General features: G+C 49.7%; 1 protein-coding gene across 1 annotated transcript; it reads right to left on the bottom strand.

The window, feature by feature from the left end:
- Positions 1-90: 90 nt before the first annotated feature.
- On the bottom strand, positions 91-18,074 carry YJU2 (YJU2 splicing factor homolog). The gene is made up of 8 exons (XM_055430882.2): positions 17,946-18,074; positions 13,540-13,640; positions 12,006-12,150; positions 9,662-9,796; positions 8,665-8,846; positions 7,373-7,493; positions 3,452-3,593; positions 91-2,263 (listed from the first exon to the last, which is right to left on the bottom strand). The coding sequence occupies exons 1-8, from the start codon at positions 17,967-17,969 to the stop codon at positions 2,151-2,153; spliced, it is 963 nt and encodes a 320-aa protein (XP_055286857.2). The 5' UTR covers positions 17,970-18,074; the 3' UTR covers positions 91-2,150.
- Between the last annotated feature and the right edge of the window lie 792 nt (positions 18,075-18,866).

The raw sequence follows: 18,866 nt of genomic DNA, 5'->3' as shown, positions 1-18,866 counted from the left end.
ACCTATTTTGGTTTTGTGGGTCACGGAATCAGGCTTAACCACTCAGCTCTGCCACCAGGGAGCAAAGGCAGTCATGGGTGACATGCACACAAATAGGTGTGTTGGTGTGCCAATAAAACTTTATTTACAAAGCCAGATTTAGCCTGTGGATTGTAGCTTGGTGACCTGTGTTTTAGGAGGAAATTAGGTTAACACTTAATAATACTAAGTAAATAATAGTAACGGACGGTGTACATACATGGCAAAAACTGCAGTGAACTAAGAGCAATGGGAGTTCCAGAAACAGTCTGAAAGAATCAGTCAAAATGAGGAACTTCCCTGGTGGTCCAGTGGTTAAGAATCTGCCTTCCAATGTAGGGTATGAGGGTTTGACCCCTGCTTGGGGAGCTTATATCCCACATGCTGCAGGGCAACTAAGCTCACGCACCGCAACTAAGACCTGATGCACCCAAATAAATAATTTTTAAAAATGAGCCAGAGAGCTCCCAACCCAATGTCTTTTCACAGCTACTTACGCTAGATGACTTATTCATTTTTTTCTATTTTATTTTTAAATTTTGGTCATACTGCACAGTTTATGGGATCTTAGTTCCCCAACCAGGGATTGAACCCAGGCCCTCAGCAGTGGAAGTACCGAGTACTAAGAATGGACCACCACAGAAGTCCCTGGATGATTTGTTTTTACCCAGAGCCTCTGAAAGGCCTACATCTCAGGCACTGACAGCAGGAGGCTGAGTTGGGGGAAAACGGCAGTGGTGTGCTAGCACAAGCTTCACAACTGGCTCCTGCAGGCTCTGCCAATTTCCACGGTGTAAACACTCCTGAGGTGGCCAACGTTAAGCCATAAACATGATGCTGTTGAGTGCAGAACTGGGAACAGAGGTGCAAGAGGCATCAGTTCTTACTAGCTACCAGCGTGGTGGGCCTGCCCCAACCCCCACTGTCAGTACTTGGGAACCTGGCCTCCCTGGCCATCTTTGCAGCCTCGGAGCCTTGATGTGAAGCCCCTGCGCCCCTGTTGGAAGCCCTAGCGGGACCCTCGTTCACCTCTCTGTGCAATCCCTAAGCAGGGAAATCATTGTAGGAAAGCAGATCCCCAATGTGGCGGGGGGGGGGTGGGTCTCACCCCACAAACTCTGACATTGAAAACCACAAAGCCTCTTTATCCAAATGCTTAATGAAAGCCTGTACATGTGTCTGTGTGAGAGAGAGAAGGGCTGATGTCACTGAGCCCAGGAAGGGCGGGAGAGAGGAGACGGAGGTTCATTAGATTGTGAAGGGGCTTCCCAGGTGGCTCTAGTGGTAAAGAACACGCGAGCAACTCAGGAGCCACAGGAGACTCAGGTTCAATCCCTGGGTCAGGAAGATCCCCTGGAGGAGGGCATGGCAACCCACTCCAGTATTCTTGCCTGGAGAATCCCATGGACAGAGGAGCCTGGCGGGCTATAATCCATAGTCAGAGTTGGACACGACTGAAGTGACAGAGCACACACTGTATGCACAGCCTGTGCAAGTGTCTGGTGGGGGCACAGGACCTTCAACTAGAAAACACTGTGGTCAGAGGGGATTACGTGAGGTGGAATCCGGCAACCTTGAAAGAACAAGAGCTTTGGAGTCAGACTTGCTGGTCTCCTGACTTTATCAGCCTTCTACAAATTAGCCCCAAACTCAGCCTACAAAATAATGAGCATTTATTAGCTGGTGGTTTCTGAGGCAGGGGTCCAGGACTGTCTAGGCTGCGTGCTTCTGACATCCCCTTCTCAGACACTGTCAGAGAGAAGGTGCCCAGGCCATCAGTAGGTTCTTTCCATTGGTTCCAGATGGTTCTGTGGTGGAAAGGGATGGAGCCCAGCCGGGGTGATGGGTGGGCCTGGCCCGTTCCCAAAGCATGGCTGGCCTCTCAGGGACTGTCACAGAGACGACCTTGAAGCTGCTCCAGGATGTTGCAACGTGACCTGGGGACCTGAGCTCCACAGGGCGGGGGGACAGGAAGAAAACGGAGTCCCTCAGCTGAAGTCCTTGCTCGCCCTACCAGCCTCGGAGGACGTTCACGCTTGTCCAGCTGTGATTCTGCTTGGTTCCAAGGCCTCTGCCCCGGACCACAGCTGCAGCTGGCTGTGTGACCTTGACCAGGGAACGGCAGGTGGGCTTCAGTTGCTGCCGCTGCTGTCCTCACTGTCAGAATACACACCCAGCTGGCTCAGGGAGGATGTGCCAGGTGTCTGGGGCGCTGGGCCAGCTGCCTGACCGTTCTTCATTGCACCTGGGGGAGAGGCAAAAGCTAGCAGTCACCTTGGGACAGTTGCAGGCAGCTTGAGCCTGCGGGAGGCCAGGAGAGCAGGACCAGCCATTCCTGCTTGTGTGCAGCTTTTCTGGAAAGTATCTGGCAGACCCATCACAGTTTAAACCCGCACGCCCCTTGACCCGGCAGCTCCACTTCTGAAATTGGACCCGGGTGGACAGAGGCACCCTGCTGGGGGTGCAGAAAATAGAAATGCTCCAGGTCCCAAGTGAAGCTGAGTACCATGGTGATGAAGAGGGGTGGACCTTGGTTCCACCACTCACCCTGGCTGTATGGTTCTGGGCAAGTGGCTCCACCTCTCTGGGCCTCAGTCTCCTCATCTGACAAACAGAGTAGTAACTGTTTTGATAAACATGGTCACACATCTGTAAGGCTCGCTGGGCGCCAGGATCTACTGCAGACGCCTGACTTGGAGCATCTCAGGAAACCGGCCCCAAACCTTCTGAGGACCCATGAGGCTGATCCTGTCATCACCAGCATCTTCCAGGACAGGAAGCTCAGGCCCAGGGCAGGGGTGAGGGCCCTGGACCAAGGCCACGACAAGCACACAGAGGCATGGGAGTCCTGCTCTTTCCACCTCACAGGGCCCACCTTACCCTAATTCTCCTCCTCCCTAGGGTCCAGGGACCACACACAGCCTCAGTGACACAACAGCCAAGATGAAGATGCCCAGGACCCGATCTGGGAGGTTGGGGCCACTGTCCATGTATGGGGTATGGGCAGTCATGAGATCAGACAATTTATCCTATAGGCCTCTGAATGAGGTTTTAAAAGCAAGTACTTGCTTCTTTTGGGCTTCCCTGGTGCCTCAGTGGTAAAAAATCTGCCTGCCAAGCAGGAGATGTGGGTTCGATACCTGGGTAAGGAAGATTCCCCTGGAGAAGGAAATGGCAACCTACTTTAGTATTCTTGCCTCGGAAATCCATGACAGAGGAGTCTGTAGGGCTACAGTCCACGGGGTCGTGAAAGAGTCAGACACGACTTAGCGACTAAACAACAGCTTGCTCCTCTTAATTAAAAAAGGAAACTCCAGCCCTTCTAGCCTCAATCCTAGTTGGGGACACACCTCTCCCTACCGCCCCTCTCAACAGAACAGCACCACCTGGCGGCTGCCTGAGGCACCGCATGCAGCTAAGGGACGGAACCTACCTGGGAGGGGCGGGGCTCTTCCTCGCTGGACGCTGGTGTCCAGGTCTGTTTTCTTCACAACCAGGCCCGACAGCGGGGGCCTGCTGCCAAGGGTGCCCACGCTGCGCTCCCAGCTCTCTGCCTTCCTCTTGGCTTTCGGGGTCTGCAGAGGGTGGGGATGCGGGCTGTGATTTGTCTGGGTGATTTGTCTCCGATCTGTCCCTCCTCTGGCCTCCCTGCTCTCAGTCCCCAGCTGAGCCGGGATCTTTACCAGCCCCACTCCCCCTGTGGTACTGACTAGCCCTCTCCCCCTGCTCTAAACTCCTCTGTGGCTCCCCACTGCCCTAAGCTTGGTACTCAAGGCCTCTGCCAATTTTCTATCCCTTACACCCCACCCTTACACTTCCTAGATCACGTACACCGGGGGTGCTCACCTCCACATCTGTACCCACAATGTTCCCTCCACCTGGAACACCCCCTTTGTTTCGAGATCACTTGGTGAACTCCTAATCATCCTTCAGTACCCATCTCAAGTATCTGCAACCCTGAGATGCCCCTCCTCACAGTTCAAGCTAAAGTGAAAGCTGCATGTTTGTGTCCACGGTGCCCTCCACTGCTTTATGAGCAGCCTCCCCAGCCGCTGTGGGGTCCTGCCTGTTCACTGAGCCTGTAGTAGGAGCTCAGCCTACAGCCCTACCACCCTGAACACACCCGATCTCGTCTCTGAAGGTGCTTGATCAACATGTTTGAGGGGATGAAGTGGAGTGCAGGTACCTCCCTGGTGCCTAGTGAGGGGGAGGGAACTAGTTAGGGGTAGGTAGAAGGGGATTCAGTCCACATCCAGCTCTTCAGTCTTATCAGAAGGGACCCCTGTTATGCTTGATGTTTAAATACAGGAACTGGAAACCACTAGAAGCAAGAGGCCCTATTGGGGTTGGGGGTACAGGGGGAGCACGGTGGCAGAGGACTGCCTTCACAGAGCTAACCATCTGGGGAGGAAAGAGGGTGGATGAGCAAGTAGATGGTCAGGACAACCACCATCATCTTTGTGTTTTTGGCTGTGTGGCATGTGGGATCTAGCTTCCTGACCAGGGATTGAAAACGTGCCCCCTGCACTGGGAGCATGGAGTCTTAACCACTGGACCTCCAAGGAAGTCCCAGGACACCATCATCTTAATCGGTGATGGGAAAGAAAGACGTCAGGGTGATGTGACAGCATGGGGGTGGGGGAAGAAGACAGCTGCTGTCGATCAGGTAGTCCGGGGAGGAACCCGGTGCTGAAGTCAGACAAGCGAGACGGTGATGTGGACTGAGCCTGGCCCATCTGAGGGGGCTGGCACAGCTGGGGTGGGGGCAGGGGGAGGAGGAGGACACAGTGGTCACACTGCATTCCCCCATGTGGTGACCAGGACCGATGCTGTCCACTGGGGTAACAGAGAGACTGGCAGTCCCAGCCGAAGCTTGCTCATCTGGTACCACTGAAGTGACTGGCAGAATTAATGTCTGTCCTTCACCTTTTGTCAAACGCCATCATGGGTTCCCATTAAACCAAACCCAGGGGACAGAGGGGTGAAAAGACAGATTCTTCTGTAAAGTTACGGTGAAGTCTGTGTAATGCATAACAAAACAAGAGAGTCCACTATCAAATTAGCTACAAGCAAGATAACCAGAAAAGACTTAACAAGTTATCCAAGACTACGGTAACCTAACTTAACCACTGGGTCTTCAGCGGGGAGGACTTCCCTGATGGTCCAGGGGTCAAGAATCTGCCTGCCAATGCAGAGAACACAGATTCGATCCCAGGTCTGGGAAAAGGGACAACTAAGCCTGTGAACCACAACTACTTAGCTCACGTGTCCTAGAGGCTGTGCTCGAAAAGAAGAGAAGCCACAGTAATGAGAAGACCTTGCACTGAAACTAGAGAGTACACCCCACTGGCCACAACTAGACAAGGCCCGCTTGCAGCACTGAAGACCCAGGGTGGCCAAAAACAAACAAATAAACAGCAACAACAAAGAAGACTAGGGGGAGGGATTCCCTGGTGACCAGTGGTTAGGACTTCATGGTTTCCACTGCAGCGGGCACAGGTTCAATCCCTGGTGGGGGAACTAAGATCCCACATGCTGTGTAGTGCTGCCAAAATAAAATAATAAAATAGACTTAAAAGAAAAGACTGGGGGGAAAAACCATACAAGGCCATATTGCTTTGAAAGAACTTTCAATCTCTTATTCCACTTGAAAGAAATAAACAAAGAGGAAATTTTAGGTGAATTCTGAGGGTGGATTATGCAAGAAATACAGAGAGAGAACTCTGATCAGGGGATGCAGCCTCAAAGAAAATATCTTGGTTCTACATCAAAAGTTTGACAAGTGAGAGTGCATGACCCCCAAACCCATCCTCTTCAGAATTCTTGGCTTGAATATGGCTGCCCCTGTGAAAGACTACATTTCCCAGAAGCTTTTGCATCAGGATGTGGGCAGGTGGTACAGTTCTGACCAATGGGGTGTGAGCAGCAGAATCTGCTCAACCAAAGGTATTGTTACCCTTAATGTCCTCCCCTGTCCCCAGCCCTTCCTACTGGCCAGCGTGAGCTGCCCTGCTTTGAGGGGATCATCCTGTGGATGGCAGGACAATGAGGAGGAGGATGCCCCGGACACCAGGGTCCACCTTCCCTGTTCAGCATGGCCATGTACAACTGTTATTTGAGAGAAAAGTAACTTCTATGCAGTTGAGACTGCTGTTACTTTGGGTCCTGTCCAGTGGCTGGACTGGTATTTAACTAATACAGACCAGGAACATGTTTTGAGTTATAATAGTTTCTGGGGTCTCTGCATTATTTCCCATTTCCCATTTTAAGCCCCTCCTTCAATTAACCAGAGTGGCCTCAATCACCTTGGATAAGACAGCTGTGGTGAAAAATGCTAGACAACCCCCTACCCCCCCACCCCCACAACCCTCTTTTTCCCTTCTTTCTGCTAATAATAGCGTGGGCAGCTCCCAGCCTCCCTTGCAGTTCAAGGCGGCCACATGACTATGTCCAGCCACTGGGACTCCACATTCCAGAACAGTGGGTGTGGGTGGCATCTGAACTTGGGCCTCCAGGCACTGGCGGGTGCTCCTCTACACCCTCTCCGCCTTCCCACAGCCGGAACCCCAGGGTGCTCTGAGCCAGCTGTGACCACAGAGCTGGCAGCCATGCTCCAGGACAGGGCAGAACTAGGAGAAGTGGGGAGCCTTGGATCCCTGAAATGACTGCATGGGACAGGGCTGCCCGGGAGTCTAGCCCAGGACTGTTAAGTGCCTGAGAAATCAACATCTGCTTGAGGTCTCTAAATCCAGCGAGTCTCCTTGTTTCTGCAGCTGGAGGAGGGGTGGAAAACTACAGCCCTGGAATGGCAGGGCAGAAATAGAGTCGCAGACATAGAGAACAGACTTGTGGACACAAGTAGGGCAAAGCAGAGAGCGGGTTGAGTTGGGAGAGAGGCACTGACATATACACACTACCATGTGTAAAATGGATAGCTAGTGGGAAGCGGCTGTATAACACAGGGAGCTCATCTTGGTGCTGTGTGATGACCGAGAAGGGTGGGATGGGAGTGAGGGGATACACGTATACATACAGCTGATTCACGCTGTTGTGCAGCAGAAGTTAACCCAACACTGTAAAGTAATTATACTCCAATAAAAAAATAATAGAAATAAAAAGAAAACCTTACAGTCCTGGAGGGCTGCAACTTGTCTTTGTAAATAAAGTTTTACTGGCACATGGCCATGCCTACTTATTCATATACGATCCACGACTGTTTAGCGCTACAACAGTGGTGTTGAGCACTGTTACCTGAACTGTCTGTGGCCTTTCAAGACAAAGTTAAGCCCAGCCCTGGCTTACCCTATCCCTGCTTCACCTGAGAGCATGTGGGAATGCGGGTGGCCCCACTCACCTCATCCAAGATGGCAGTGGGGTTGGGCCGGAGGGCTGGCTGGGGCTGGGTGGGGGTGGTGTCCTCCTCTGAGTCAGAGTCCTCAAGGAGTCTTCTTTTCCTTGATTCCTCCACTAGCGCCCTGCAGGAAGGAACATGGAACTTGGGGACACGCATTTTCGGGGGAACAGTGGCCAGGACCCTCACCCCCAACAATGAGGCACGTGGCTTTCCTTTCCTAGCCTCACTGAGTGGGGGATGGGGGTGCACAAATATCTTGAAAAAAAAACAAAAACGTTCTTTGTCTACTGAACCCAGTGGGGTGGTTAAGCACTGAGAGGCTGGAACCAGCCTGTCTTGATTTGAACACCAGCTGGGGGACCTCAGTCAGGGCTGTGTGATTGGCTCCTCACACCTCAGTTCTCTCAACCACCATAATGGTGGGTCCAAACTCAAACTCAGAACAGTGCCCATATCCAAATGGGCTCAGTGAGCACAGACTTCTCTCACTGCTAATCCTGGTCTCACTGACCTACCAGCCCAACAGTACTGGCTGTCACCTACCATGTGCCCAACCCCCTTCCAGGCCCTGTATGCAGAAGCCAAACTGAGTCCCTGTTCAGATTTTAGGTGAGGAAGGACAGAAGACATATCAGGAAAGGGATGAATCAGCAAGAAGCTTCCAGAAAGTGGGAGGTGGCTTGCAGAAGCAGGGACACAGCAGGCCTGAGGCTGAAGCCTCGGAAAGGCTGGCTTGCCAGGCCAGCCCTTGGGGGCAACTGGACCTGGACTCTGGGGCTCCCACTACTGATGGGAGGCTCCCTGCCCCAACACTATCTGGGCAAACAAGGGGTGCACTCTCCTCCTGGAGGCTGGGGGCTCGGCCAAGCTGGGCAGGCGCCTGCGTGACTGGCCCCCAATGAGAACCCCAGGCTAGGCCTCCCCAGGGATCACACCTCATTCATGCCATCATGTCTCATTTTGGGGGAATTAGCACATTTCATGACAGGCAGAAGACTCTGAAATTTTGTGCCCAATCCCCCAACCCAGCCCCATGCCTTTTCCTGCTGTTGATTTTTCCCTGTAACTTTTCATTCTAATTAACCACTGAACCTGGGGGTGGTCCTGGGGACCCTGACACAGATGCCACAAGAGAGAAAACGAGATGGGGAGTAGGATATGGGGAAGGCCTCCCCGAGATGGGAACCATGCAAAGATCGGGAAGGGGGATTCCACACAGAGGGAAGGGCACTGCAGAGGCTGGGAGGTGGGTGGGCATCCCCGGGCCCCTCTGGACCCATTGTCCCACTCACGCCGTCTCCCGCTCATCCTCCTCCTGCTCCTGCCTCTGCCGTTCCTCCTCTGACAGGCGGTGCTGCCGCAGCATGGCCTCAAAGTCCACGTGGGCCTGCCGCTGGTTCAGGTCTTTGAGCTCTTGCAGGTTCTCCAGGACCTCCATCTCCAGCTTGGAGTCCTTAGTTCTGTTCTCCAGCACCTGGTGGGGACCAGCGCATGGACGTGGGGCTGAGGGTGCTGCAACTCAACCCCCTCTGCCTCCCCGCATGGCCTGCCTGACCTTAGGGCATCACCATTAGGGCAAGAGAAGGAACCCCCATCCCCGGGCCCTGGATCCACAGCGCCTGGTCCTTTGGCTGCACCCACTTCATGGCTTAGAACACTGAGGCTTGGGGAAGGGGAAGAGATCGTCCGAGACCACGTGGCTAGTCAGTACTGGAACCAGGTGGCCTGGACTTCCAGCCTGGCTCTGTCACTAAGTAAAAATAATTTAAGTTTAAAAAAAAAAATGACTCCCTCCGTCTCGGACTCTAGACCCAGGTTAAGGGACTTAAGGTGAGAGATAGGTCAGGCCCGTTCTGGGCAATCCCCCTTTTGTGAGGTCGTCTGGGCCATAGTTTAATCTTAACTTGATCATGGGAGTAAGATCCTTGTATATGCAGTCCTGGGACTACGCAGCATGTGTGACTAGGAGGCAGGGGTCTTGGGGACATCTTAGAATTCTACTGACCATTTTCCCCACCCCAACACCCTGCCTGGAGGGTTAAGCAAGAAGGGGAATTGACTCCATCAACACCCACACACAGGTACACACACTCACACACACACACTCACACACACACACTCACACTCATACATACACTCACACACACACACTCATACACAGACACACACACTCATACAGATACACACATACTCACACACACACACTCACACACTCTAACTCACACACTCACATACACACTCACACACACACACATATGCACGCACATGCATAGGTGGTGCCTGACTCACCTTCATGGGGTTGTTCAGCTCCTCATCTTCCCGCTCCTTCTGCACCCTCTTCTCCTCCTCCTCCAGGAGCTTCTCGGCCTGGAAGTTCCTCGTGGCTCCATGCTCCATGGTATAGTCTGTGTTTTCAGGGTCCGTCTGGGAGGGAGGATGGACAGACATCAGCTCCTATGTCTCTGAGCATTAAAAGCTTCTGCTGAACAGTGGCTAGCAGCCTGCAACACCTTCTTTCCCTGTTTCATGCCTCTTAACATTGATTCTTTCTTTTTCCTGTCTTATTGCTTTGGCGAGTACAGTTCTTTCTTTCCAGTGCTCCTGTCCCCTTTCACAGAATCACTGAACTCCCTAGCATGTATTTACAGATCCTTCTCCACCTGCCCACTGTCCCTCTGCTGACCTTCACCTTCCACATATTTTCAAATAAGTTTCTGGGTCTCTGCACAAATCTTTTTTTTTTTTTTTAATGTTTTGTCCACATGCAGGATCTTTGTTCCCTGACCAAGGAACGAAAACACGCTCTGTGCAGTGGGAAGTGCTGACTCTTAGCCACTGATACACCAGGGAAGCCCCTGCACAAATCCTCTGTGTGTGTGTGTGCACACGTGTGCACTTGACCTTCCTTTGATTATAAATTACACATCGACTACGTATAAAGCATGGTCCTATTTGTGTTTATAAAACAGAGAAGCAATATAGAACAGGATATCCTGGATGAGACTCTGGAACAGAAAGGTTACATTAGTCAAAAAATTGAAATCTGTGTCATGTCTGGAATTTGGTTAAAAGTAACAATCTAACAATCCAGTGTTGGTTTCTTATTGTGGCAGATACAATGTGGAAATGGAAGATGTTAACAGGAAGGGAAGATGGTGAGGGGCAGATGGAAACTCTCCGCTATCTTTGCAACTTCTCTATAAATCTGAAACTACTCCAAAATAAGATGTTTACTGTTTAAAAGAACAAGGAGAATAGTGATCCTTGTGTGCACGTGTATCCAGAGTACAGTTTTTGAAAACCATACAGGAAACTGTTTTAAGTGTTTCTATGCCTGGTGACCGGCTAGGCAAAGAAGAGTAGTAAACCAATTTTGCAGCGTTTATCTTACAGTACTGCTGGAGTTCTGTTTTCACCACATGCTCACAGACATGCAAACATACATATGTAATCCTAGTTATTTCATCAACTGAAATTCTTCATTAGAAAAGCCAATTTATAACATTCTGCCACAGCTTTTCTAAACTTTAAAAAATTAATGTGTATTCATTAATATCTAAATATATACATACTTCACAACGTAGGTAAAGAAAACATTTTTCTGGAGACAACCTAACTGTCTATTAGCTAATGAGTAGACAAACAAAACGTGATCCAGCCACACAGTGGAATATTACTCAGCTTTAAAAAGGAGAGAGGCACTGATACTTGCTACAATATTCTTGAACTTTGGAAACATGATGGCTCAATGAGAGAAGTCAGACACAAAGGGCCAAACAGTATGTGATTCCTTGACAGGAAATGTCCAGAGAGACAAATCAGAGACACAGAGTACATTTATGATTGCCAGGAGCTGGGGGAGGGGACGGAGGTTAATTTGGGGGTGATGAGAATGTCCTGGAATTAGAGAACTCAATTTAGCACATTATGAATATACTAAAAACCACTGAATTATACATTTTAAACAATGATTTAACAATGATTTTAAAACAATGATTTAACAATGATTTTAAAACAATGATATAAGTCATATCTCATAAAACTGTATTTAAAAAGTAAATAATTAAAACATAATTTATAATGTATTTTTTGCTTATTTTAATAAAATCTAATGTTTTAATGGAAGAAAAAAGTCTTTTGGCAAAAAAATACTCAAACAACACAGAAGTACAAGGAGAGAAAACTAATTTTTCTTCATCTCTTTCCCAGATTCTTTTTTTTTTAACCCTTTAGTTGCAGCATGCAAACTCTTAGTTGCAGCATATGGGATCTCATTGCCTGACCAGGGATGGAATCCAGATCCCCTGCCTTGGAAGGTCGGAGTTTTAGCCACTGGACCACCAGGGAAGTCCCTTAAGTTCTTAATAACACCCTTAGGATGACAGTGAAAGTAAAAATATGACTGCTATTAGCCATGAAAAATTCCAATGTACAGTAGCCTGTCCATCAAAACTTCTTACTATATATCTAGGTTGCTTCTTGGTTTTCTGCCTTTATAAATAATACTCCTGTTAACTTCTCCTTGAACTTCTGCTGTTTCCTGGGGAGAAGGTGAAATGGGATTTCCCTAGAGGGAGGGGACAGGAGTGGTGACCCCCCAGTGGAGGAGGGACCGGCCTGGATGGCTGCTTACCTTGAAGGTGATCTCTGCCAGGCAGCGCGTGCACTTGATGTAGAAGCGAAAGATGGGCAGGCCCAGGTAGGACTCATTCTGCACTGTTTCTTTGCGAGCATTGAACTTCTTGCCCTTGTAAATGTATTCTCCACATGTCTTACATCTGTGGGGAGGGACACGGACTCAAGTCACCTTGGTACTCTGGTTCTTGCTGATGGGACCCTTGAGCACTCTGGCAGATAACCACTTACATACCTCCAGGGACGGGGAGCTCCCTCCCTACTGAGAAGCCTGTCCCACTGTGAGTAAGGATTCCCCTTAGCCGGCATATTCTTCTCACTAGTATCTGCCTGTTTTCTTGGAAAGCACCCAGACGACCAAAGCTAGGCGAGACTTGCCTGTCGCCCACTCCCAGAAGCCAGTCTGGTGTTCATGGGGCATCCTGACCTCCAGAGGGAGGATTCCACTCGGGGAGATGCCACACGAAGCAAAGCAGCGCTCTGGCACTCTGCCCTCCCTCAGCCCCTCCTGCTCAGCTCCTGTGCTACCCAGGCCCAGTGTGCCAGCCTCCCGGCTGTTCCTACAAACACCCCAGCTCGGTCCCACCTGTGGGCCTTCACTATTGCAATTCCCATAGCCCGTGACATCCTCCAACCCTTAGATTCTAGTTCCACTGGCATTTCTTCTGATATTTCCCTAATCACCCAGCAAAGCCCCCTCCCTGCTTCCCCACCACCATCCAGTCACTCTCTTGTGACAGTCTGTGTGTCCTACAAATGCTTTTCATGAATATGCCAGAGCACTTATTATCTCTACTCCTCACCAGACTGGGACTCTGTGGGGTCAAGTCTTGATCCCCCCAGTGTGCCTGGCACTCAACAGTACCCAATAAATGACTGCTGAATAAAAACAAATGCATGAAGGAGAAAGAGAAGACAAGCAGGTCAGCACTATGTAAACACGTGCTGAACTTCACTAACAAAGGTGGCTTTGGTTACCACTTCATTTCAGATGTGTAAAGATGTGAAGAACTGGCGCTGGGAATTGGTGAGGTATGGTAATTACAAGCCAGTACAAAGGACGAGGTCTGGGGACTAGTGGCAGGGGAGAGAAGCATAGATGGGGTTGGGTGGGGGATCAGGAGGGTTGTTCTGAGGGGATGAAATTTAAGCCAAGCCTTGGAGGGTGAAAAAGAGCAAGCCATGTGAGAGCAGAGGGAAGTGTATGCCAGGCAGAGGGAACAGCCCGTGCAAAGGTCCTGGGGCAGGAACAGACAGGGCTGCTGGAGGAAGTGAATGTGTGTACAGGACTCCATCTCACACTCACGCTTCTACTACCAAATACTGAGCTCTCAGGCACTGGGTGGGAGCTCTGAGCAGTCAGGGAGATTGATCCTCAATGGCAGGAAAGACAAGTCACCTGCTTACTGGACTCACGTCTGACCCAGGACTGGTGACCAGGTCTGAGCTCTGGGGACAGGCTGCTCCCTGTGGATGCCAAGCATGGGGTCTGTCCACCACGACCAGTGCAGGAGCCCTGAGGGGTCACTCACCTCATGTTGAAGGGGGCCATCAGCCGCACCACATACTGCCGATCTTTGGGCAGCTTAAGCTTGGGAATCTTCGATGGGTCAAAGTCAGGGGGGTAGTATTTCTGTGGGGAGGAAGGTAGTGTCAGGTGAGCTGCTTCCAGGTGCAAGGGAGGCCAGAGGCAGAGGGAAGGGGCTCTAGGGAGCTGTGTCTGAATCCCTAATACCACCTCCAGGTTCAGTGTGTTGATGAGAGAACTCCTAGGAGGCTCACACATTTGTACTCATGGCTACTATTCATCAATAGCAAAAGGACACAGAGGAAAACCAGCAAAGGCAAAAAGGTGCATGAGGCAGGGCCTAGGGAGACCAGATACAAGCTCCCAGGGTTTTCTCCTGATGGAGTCAATTCCCTCAGTGATATACTGTGACAATACATGTGAAGTCTCCCAGGGGAGCTCAGGGGGTCACAGCACCCAGGGTTTTCACTAGCAGCTGGTCGTACAGGCACATCTGCCCACTGCATACAACGACTCCAGACTCCAGGAGAGGAGCAGATGCTCAGCACAAATCACACTGTTTATACAAACAGTTTAAGCACAGGGAGCCATTCTTTTCAATGAATGGTGAGAACCACCCTGAAATTCAAGTTCCCAGATGCCAGGTGAAGTCCAGCATTGCAAGCTGGCTTTTCTATCTAAGGCAGCAGCCTCAGGCCTGCAGTATTAACTCTTTCTGCATAGGAGCCTGAGATGGGAGATGTGGGGAAGGAGAGCTTAGACTATGGGAAAAAGAACTACATATGAGAATCCAAAAAGAAAGCACTTTGCGTTCTGAACACTTCCTACATGCCAGGTACGACACTGTAGTTGTTTAGTCGCTCAGTCTTGTCCGATTCTTTGTGACCCCATGGACCACAGCCCAACAGGTTACTCTGTCCATAGCATTTCCCAGGCAAGAATACTGGAGTGGGCTGCCATTTCCTTCTCCAAGGGATCTTCCCCACTCAGGGATCGAATCTGCATTTCCTGCACTGCAGGGGAATTCTTTACTGCTGAGCGAGCGGGGGAGCCCCAGGTACTACACAGAGAGTTTGATGTCCCCTGACTCATGGAATTTTTGCAGACTATATTAAATAGAGAAAGAAATGTGCCCATTTCACAGAGGAGGAAGCTGAGTTCTGGTGGTTTCAGCTACTCAGGATCACACAGGATGAAGAGCAGAGCCAGGATCCAGAACCAGGGACATGACTCAGGAAACTGTGGTATAGTGATTAGGAGCATGAGTTGCAGAGCTGGGGGAGGGAGTGTCTTGAGTTTGACTACTCTACTCTCTGGCTATCACATAACCTCTCTGGGTCTGTTTCCTCATCTAAAGATGGGATAACCTGTCCACTTGAGAAGATGTGATGAATATGACACTTCAAGCAGTGCCTGGAACAGAAGTATTTACCAGTAAGTTATGGAAACAACTGGGCTCTAAGTTGGATCCTCAGGATGGAAGGACCTTCTTGGACTCGAAGTCCAATACATTGCACTGCGGCTGGCTGGGGTTGGAGTCCAAATATAGGTGTTTAAAACATTAGAGCACTGAATCACAGTAAGGGGCATTAATCTGACCTCGAAAACCTGGACTCCAAGCCATCAGTCTGGAGGTCTGTTCTCTACTTCGTCCTGACATCCTGGGCTTACACACTCCCAGGCTGGGGAGCTCAACCCCCTTCCCGGTAGCACACACCTTCCTGGAGAGTAGGGAACAGGGACTCAGAATTCCGGAGCGCTCTTCTCCAGAAGCTGAACCCTGCCTTCCCGAAACCAGTTCCACACCCCAAGACTCCCAGTCTTCCCCAAAAGAACTGGGAGAAGTTGATGCAATTGGAAGGATCCCCTTCCAGCAGAGCAAGAGAGGTTAGCAAAGAAAGTAGGGAAAACCACTAGACCATTCAGGTATGACCTAAGTCAAATCCCTTATGATTATACAGTGGAAGTGAGAAATAGATTTAAGGGATTAGATCTGATAGATAGAGTGCCTGATGAACTCTGGATGGAGGTTCGAGACACTGTACAGGAGACAGGGAACAAGACCATCCCCATGGAGAAGAAATGCAAAAAAGCAAAATGGCTGTCTGGGGAGGACTTACAAATAGCTGTGAAAAGAAGAGAAGTGAAAAACAGAGGAGAAAAGGAAAGATATAAGCATCTGAATGCAGAGTTCCAAAGAATAGCAAGGAGAGATAAGAAAGCCTTCCTCAGCGATCAATGCAAAGAAATAGAGGAGAACAACAGAATAGAAAAGAACTAGAGATCTTTTCAAGAAAATTAGAGATTCCAAGGGAACATTTCATGCAAAGATGGGCTCGATAAAGGACAGAAATGGCATGGACCTAACAGAAGCAGAAGATATTAAGAAGAGGTGGCAAGAATACACAGAAGAACTGTACAAAAAGATCTTCAAGGCCAATATAATCCCGATGGTGTGATCACTCACCTAGAGCCAGACATCCTGGAATGTGAAGTCAAGTGGGCCTTAGAAAGTATCACTACGAACAAAGCTAGTGGAGGTGATGGAATTCCAGTTGAACTATTTCAAATCCTGAAGGATGATGCTGTGAAAGTGCTGCACTCAATATGCCAGCAAATTTGGAAAACTCAGCAGTGGCCACAGGACTGGAAAAGATCAGTTTTCATTCCAATCCCAAAGAAAGGCAATGCCAAAGAATGCTCAAACTACCGCACAATTGCACCCATCTCACATGCTAGTAAAGCCATGCTCAAAATTCTCCAAGCCAGGTTTCAGCAATACATGAACTGTGAACTTTCAGATGTTCAAGCTGGTTTTAAAAAAGGCAGAGGAACCAGAGATCAAATTGCCAACATCCGATGGATCATGGAAAAAGCAAGAGTTCCAGAAAAACATCTATTTCTGCTTCATTGACTATGCCAAAGCCTTTGACTGTGTGGATCACAATAAACTGTGGAAAATTCTGAAAGAGATGGGAATCCCAGACCACCTGACCTGCCTCTTGAGAAACCTATATGCAGGTCAGGAAGCAAGAGTTAGAACCAGACATGGAACAACAGACTGGTTCCAAATAGGGAAAGAAGTATATTGGGAAAGGCTGTATATTATCGCCCTGCTTATTTAACTTATATGCAGAGTACATCATGAGGAACGCTGGGCTGGAAGAAGCACAAGCTGGAATCAAGACTGCCGGGAGAAATATCAATAACCTCAGATATGCAAATGACACTACCCTTATGTCAGGAAGTGAAGAGGAACTAAAGAGCCTCTTGATGAAAGTGAAAGAGGAGAGTGAAAAAGCTGGCTTAAAGCTCAACATTCAGAAAACGAAGAGCATGGCATCTGGTCCCATCACTTCATGGGAAATAGATGGGGAAATAGTGGAAACAATGTCAGACTTTATTTTTGGGGGCTCCAAAATCACTGCAGATGGTTACTGCAGCCGTGAAATTAAAAGACGCTTACTCCTTGGAAGGAAAGTTATAACCAACCTAGATAGTATATTAAAAAGCAGAAACATTACTTTGCCAACCAAGGTTCGTCTAGTCAAGGCTATGGTTTTTCCCGTGGTCATGTATGGATGTGAGAGTTGGACTGTGATGAAAGCTTATCGCCGAAGAATTGATGCTTTTGAACTGTGGTGTTGGAGAAGACTCTTGAGAGTCCCTTGGACTGCAAGGAGATCCAACCAGTCCATCCTAAAGGAGATCAATCCTGGGTGTTCATTGGAAGGACTGATGCTAAAGCTGAAACTCCAATACTTTGGCCACCTCATGCGACGAGTTGACTCAATGGAAAAGACCCTGATGCTGGGAGGGATTGGTGGCAGGAGGAGAAGGGGACGACAGAGGATGAGATGGCTGGATGGCATCACCAACTCGATGGACATGAGGTTGAGTGAACTCCGGGAGTTGGTTATGGACAGGGAGGCCTGGCGTGCTGTGATTCATGGGGTCGCAAAGCGTCGGACAGGACTGAGTGACTGGACTGGACTGAACTGAACTGAACTGAATCCTCCAAGGAACACGCTAGGCTAGAACCCCAAGCCGGGCGGAACTTAACAGAGCCACGCCCCCTGAAGACATGGGTTAAGCGCGAAGAACACAGTCCTAAGGAACTTCCGCCTCCAAGAGACTTATAGGATAATCCTCTTAAAAATCCAATCAGAAACGATTGGGAAAATAGCCTAAGCTCCGCCCACACAGGTGATTGGGTACAGTCCAGCCTCGAGGCTTAGCGAAGGCCCACCCTCCACTGAAAGTGATTGGGAGGAGTTTAGGGAGCCCCGCCCAACGGAAGGCCGTTGCAGAAGACAAAGGTTCTAGTAGAAGGGTATACATAGCCCCCCTCGACCGGAGCTCCGAGACGTCTCGCCCCAGGTCGAAAAACCCTAGTCGCCGAACACTTACGTTTAAAACTTTTCGCTCCGACATCTTCGCCTCCTACTCTTTTCACGAGCACAAGAGTACTGACTACGCTTGGTGCTTGTCGAACTTCCCCGCTCTCCTTTGTATTTCCGCTTCCGTCACCTCCTTCAGCTGCTATTATTGGCTGCAATGCACATGCCTTGCCCTTTTCATTGGTTCTGATCTCCGCCTGTCAGCATTCGAGTCCATATGTCTTCCCTCCCCAGTGGCAACAGCATCAATGTGCCGCAAAGGTTCCGGCGTCGTTCTGGATTGGAAGTTCTGAGGAGGAGCTTCGCCCCCTAGAGGTCGTCAGGGGACGTAGCTGCTGGCAGCGACATTCCCTATAGTTCTTTTATTCAACAAATAAATCACTTAGTGTTGAGCGCTTACCGTGTAGATCCTACACGTCGTTCCTGTGTCCCTAGTGCTCACCTGGGGACTGGGACAGATGGAAGAACAGTGGAAACAGTGTTAGACTTTATTTTTTTGGGCTCCAAATTCACTGCAGATGCTGATTGCAGCTATGAAATTAAAAGACGCTTACTCCTTGGAAGGAAAGTTATGACCAACCTAGATAGTATATTAAAAAGCAGAAACATTACTTTGCCAACCAAGGTCCGTCTAGTCAAGGCTATGGTTTTTCCAGTGGTCATGTATGGATGTGAGAGTTGGACTGTGATGAAAGCTTATCGCCGAAGAATTGATGCTTTTGAACTGTGGTGTTGGAGAAGACTCTTGAGAGCCCCTTGGACTGCAAGGAGATCCAACCAGTACATCTTAAAGGATATCAGTTTTGGGTGTTCATTGGAAGGACTGATGCTAAAGCTGAAACTGCAATACTTTGGCCACCTCATGCGAAGAGCTGACTCACTGGAAAAGACTCTGATGCTGGGAAAGGTTGGGGGCGGGAGGAGAAGGGGA

This window comes from Moschus berezovskii, chromosome 8 (genome assembly GCF_049115385.1).
Source record: "Moschus berezovskii isolate FMDL1 chromosome 8, NW_MosBer_1.0, whole genome shotgun sequence".
Taxonomy (NCBI): Eukaryota; Metazoa; Chordata; class Mammalia; order Artiodactyla; family Moschidae; genus Moschus; species Moschus berezovskii.
The sequence above is the reverse complement of the archived record's forward strand: the minus strand, read 5'-3'. Positions and strand labels throughout refer to the sequence as shown.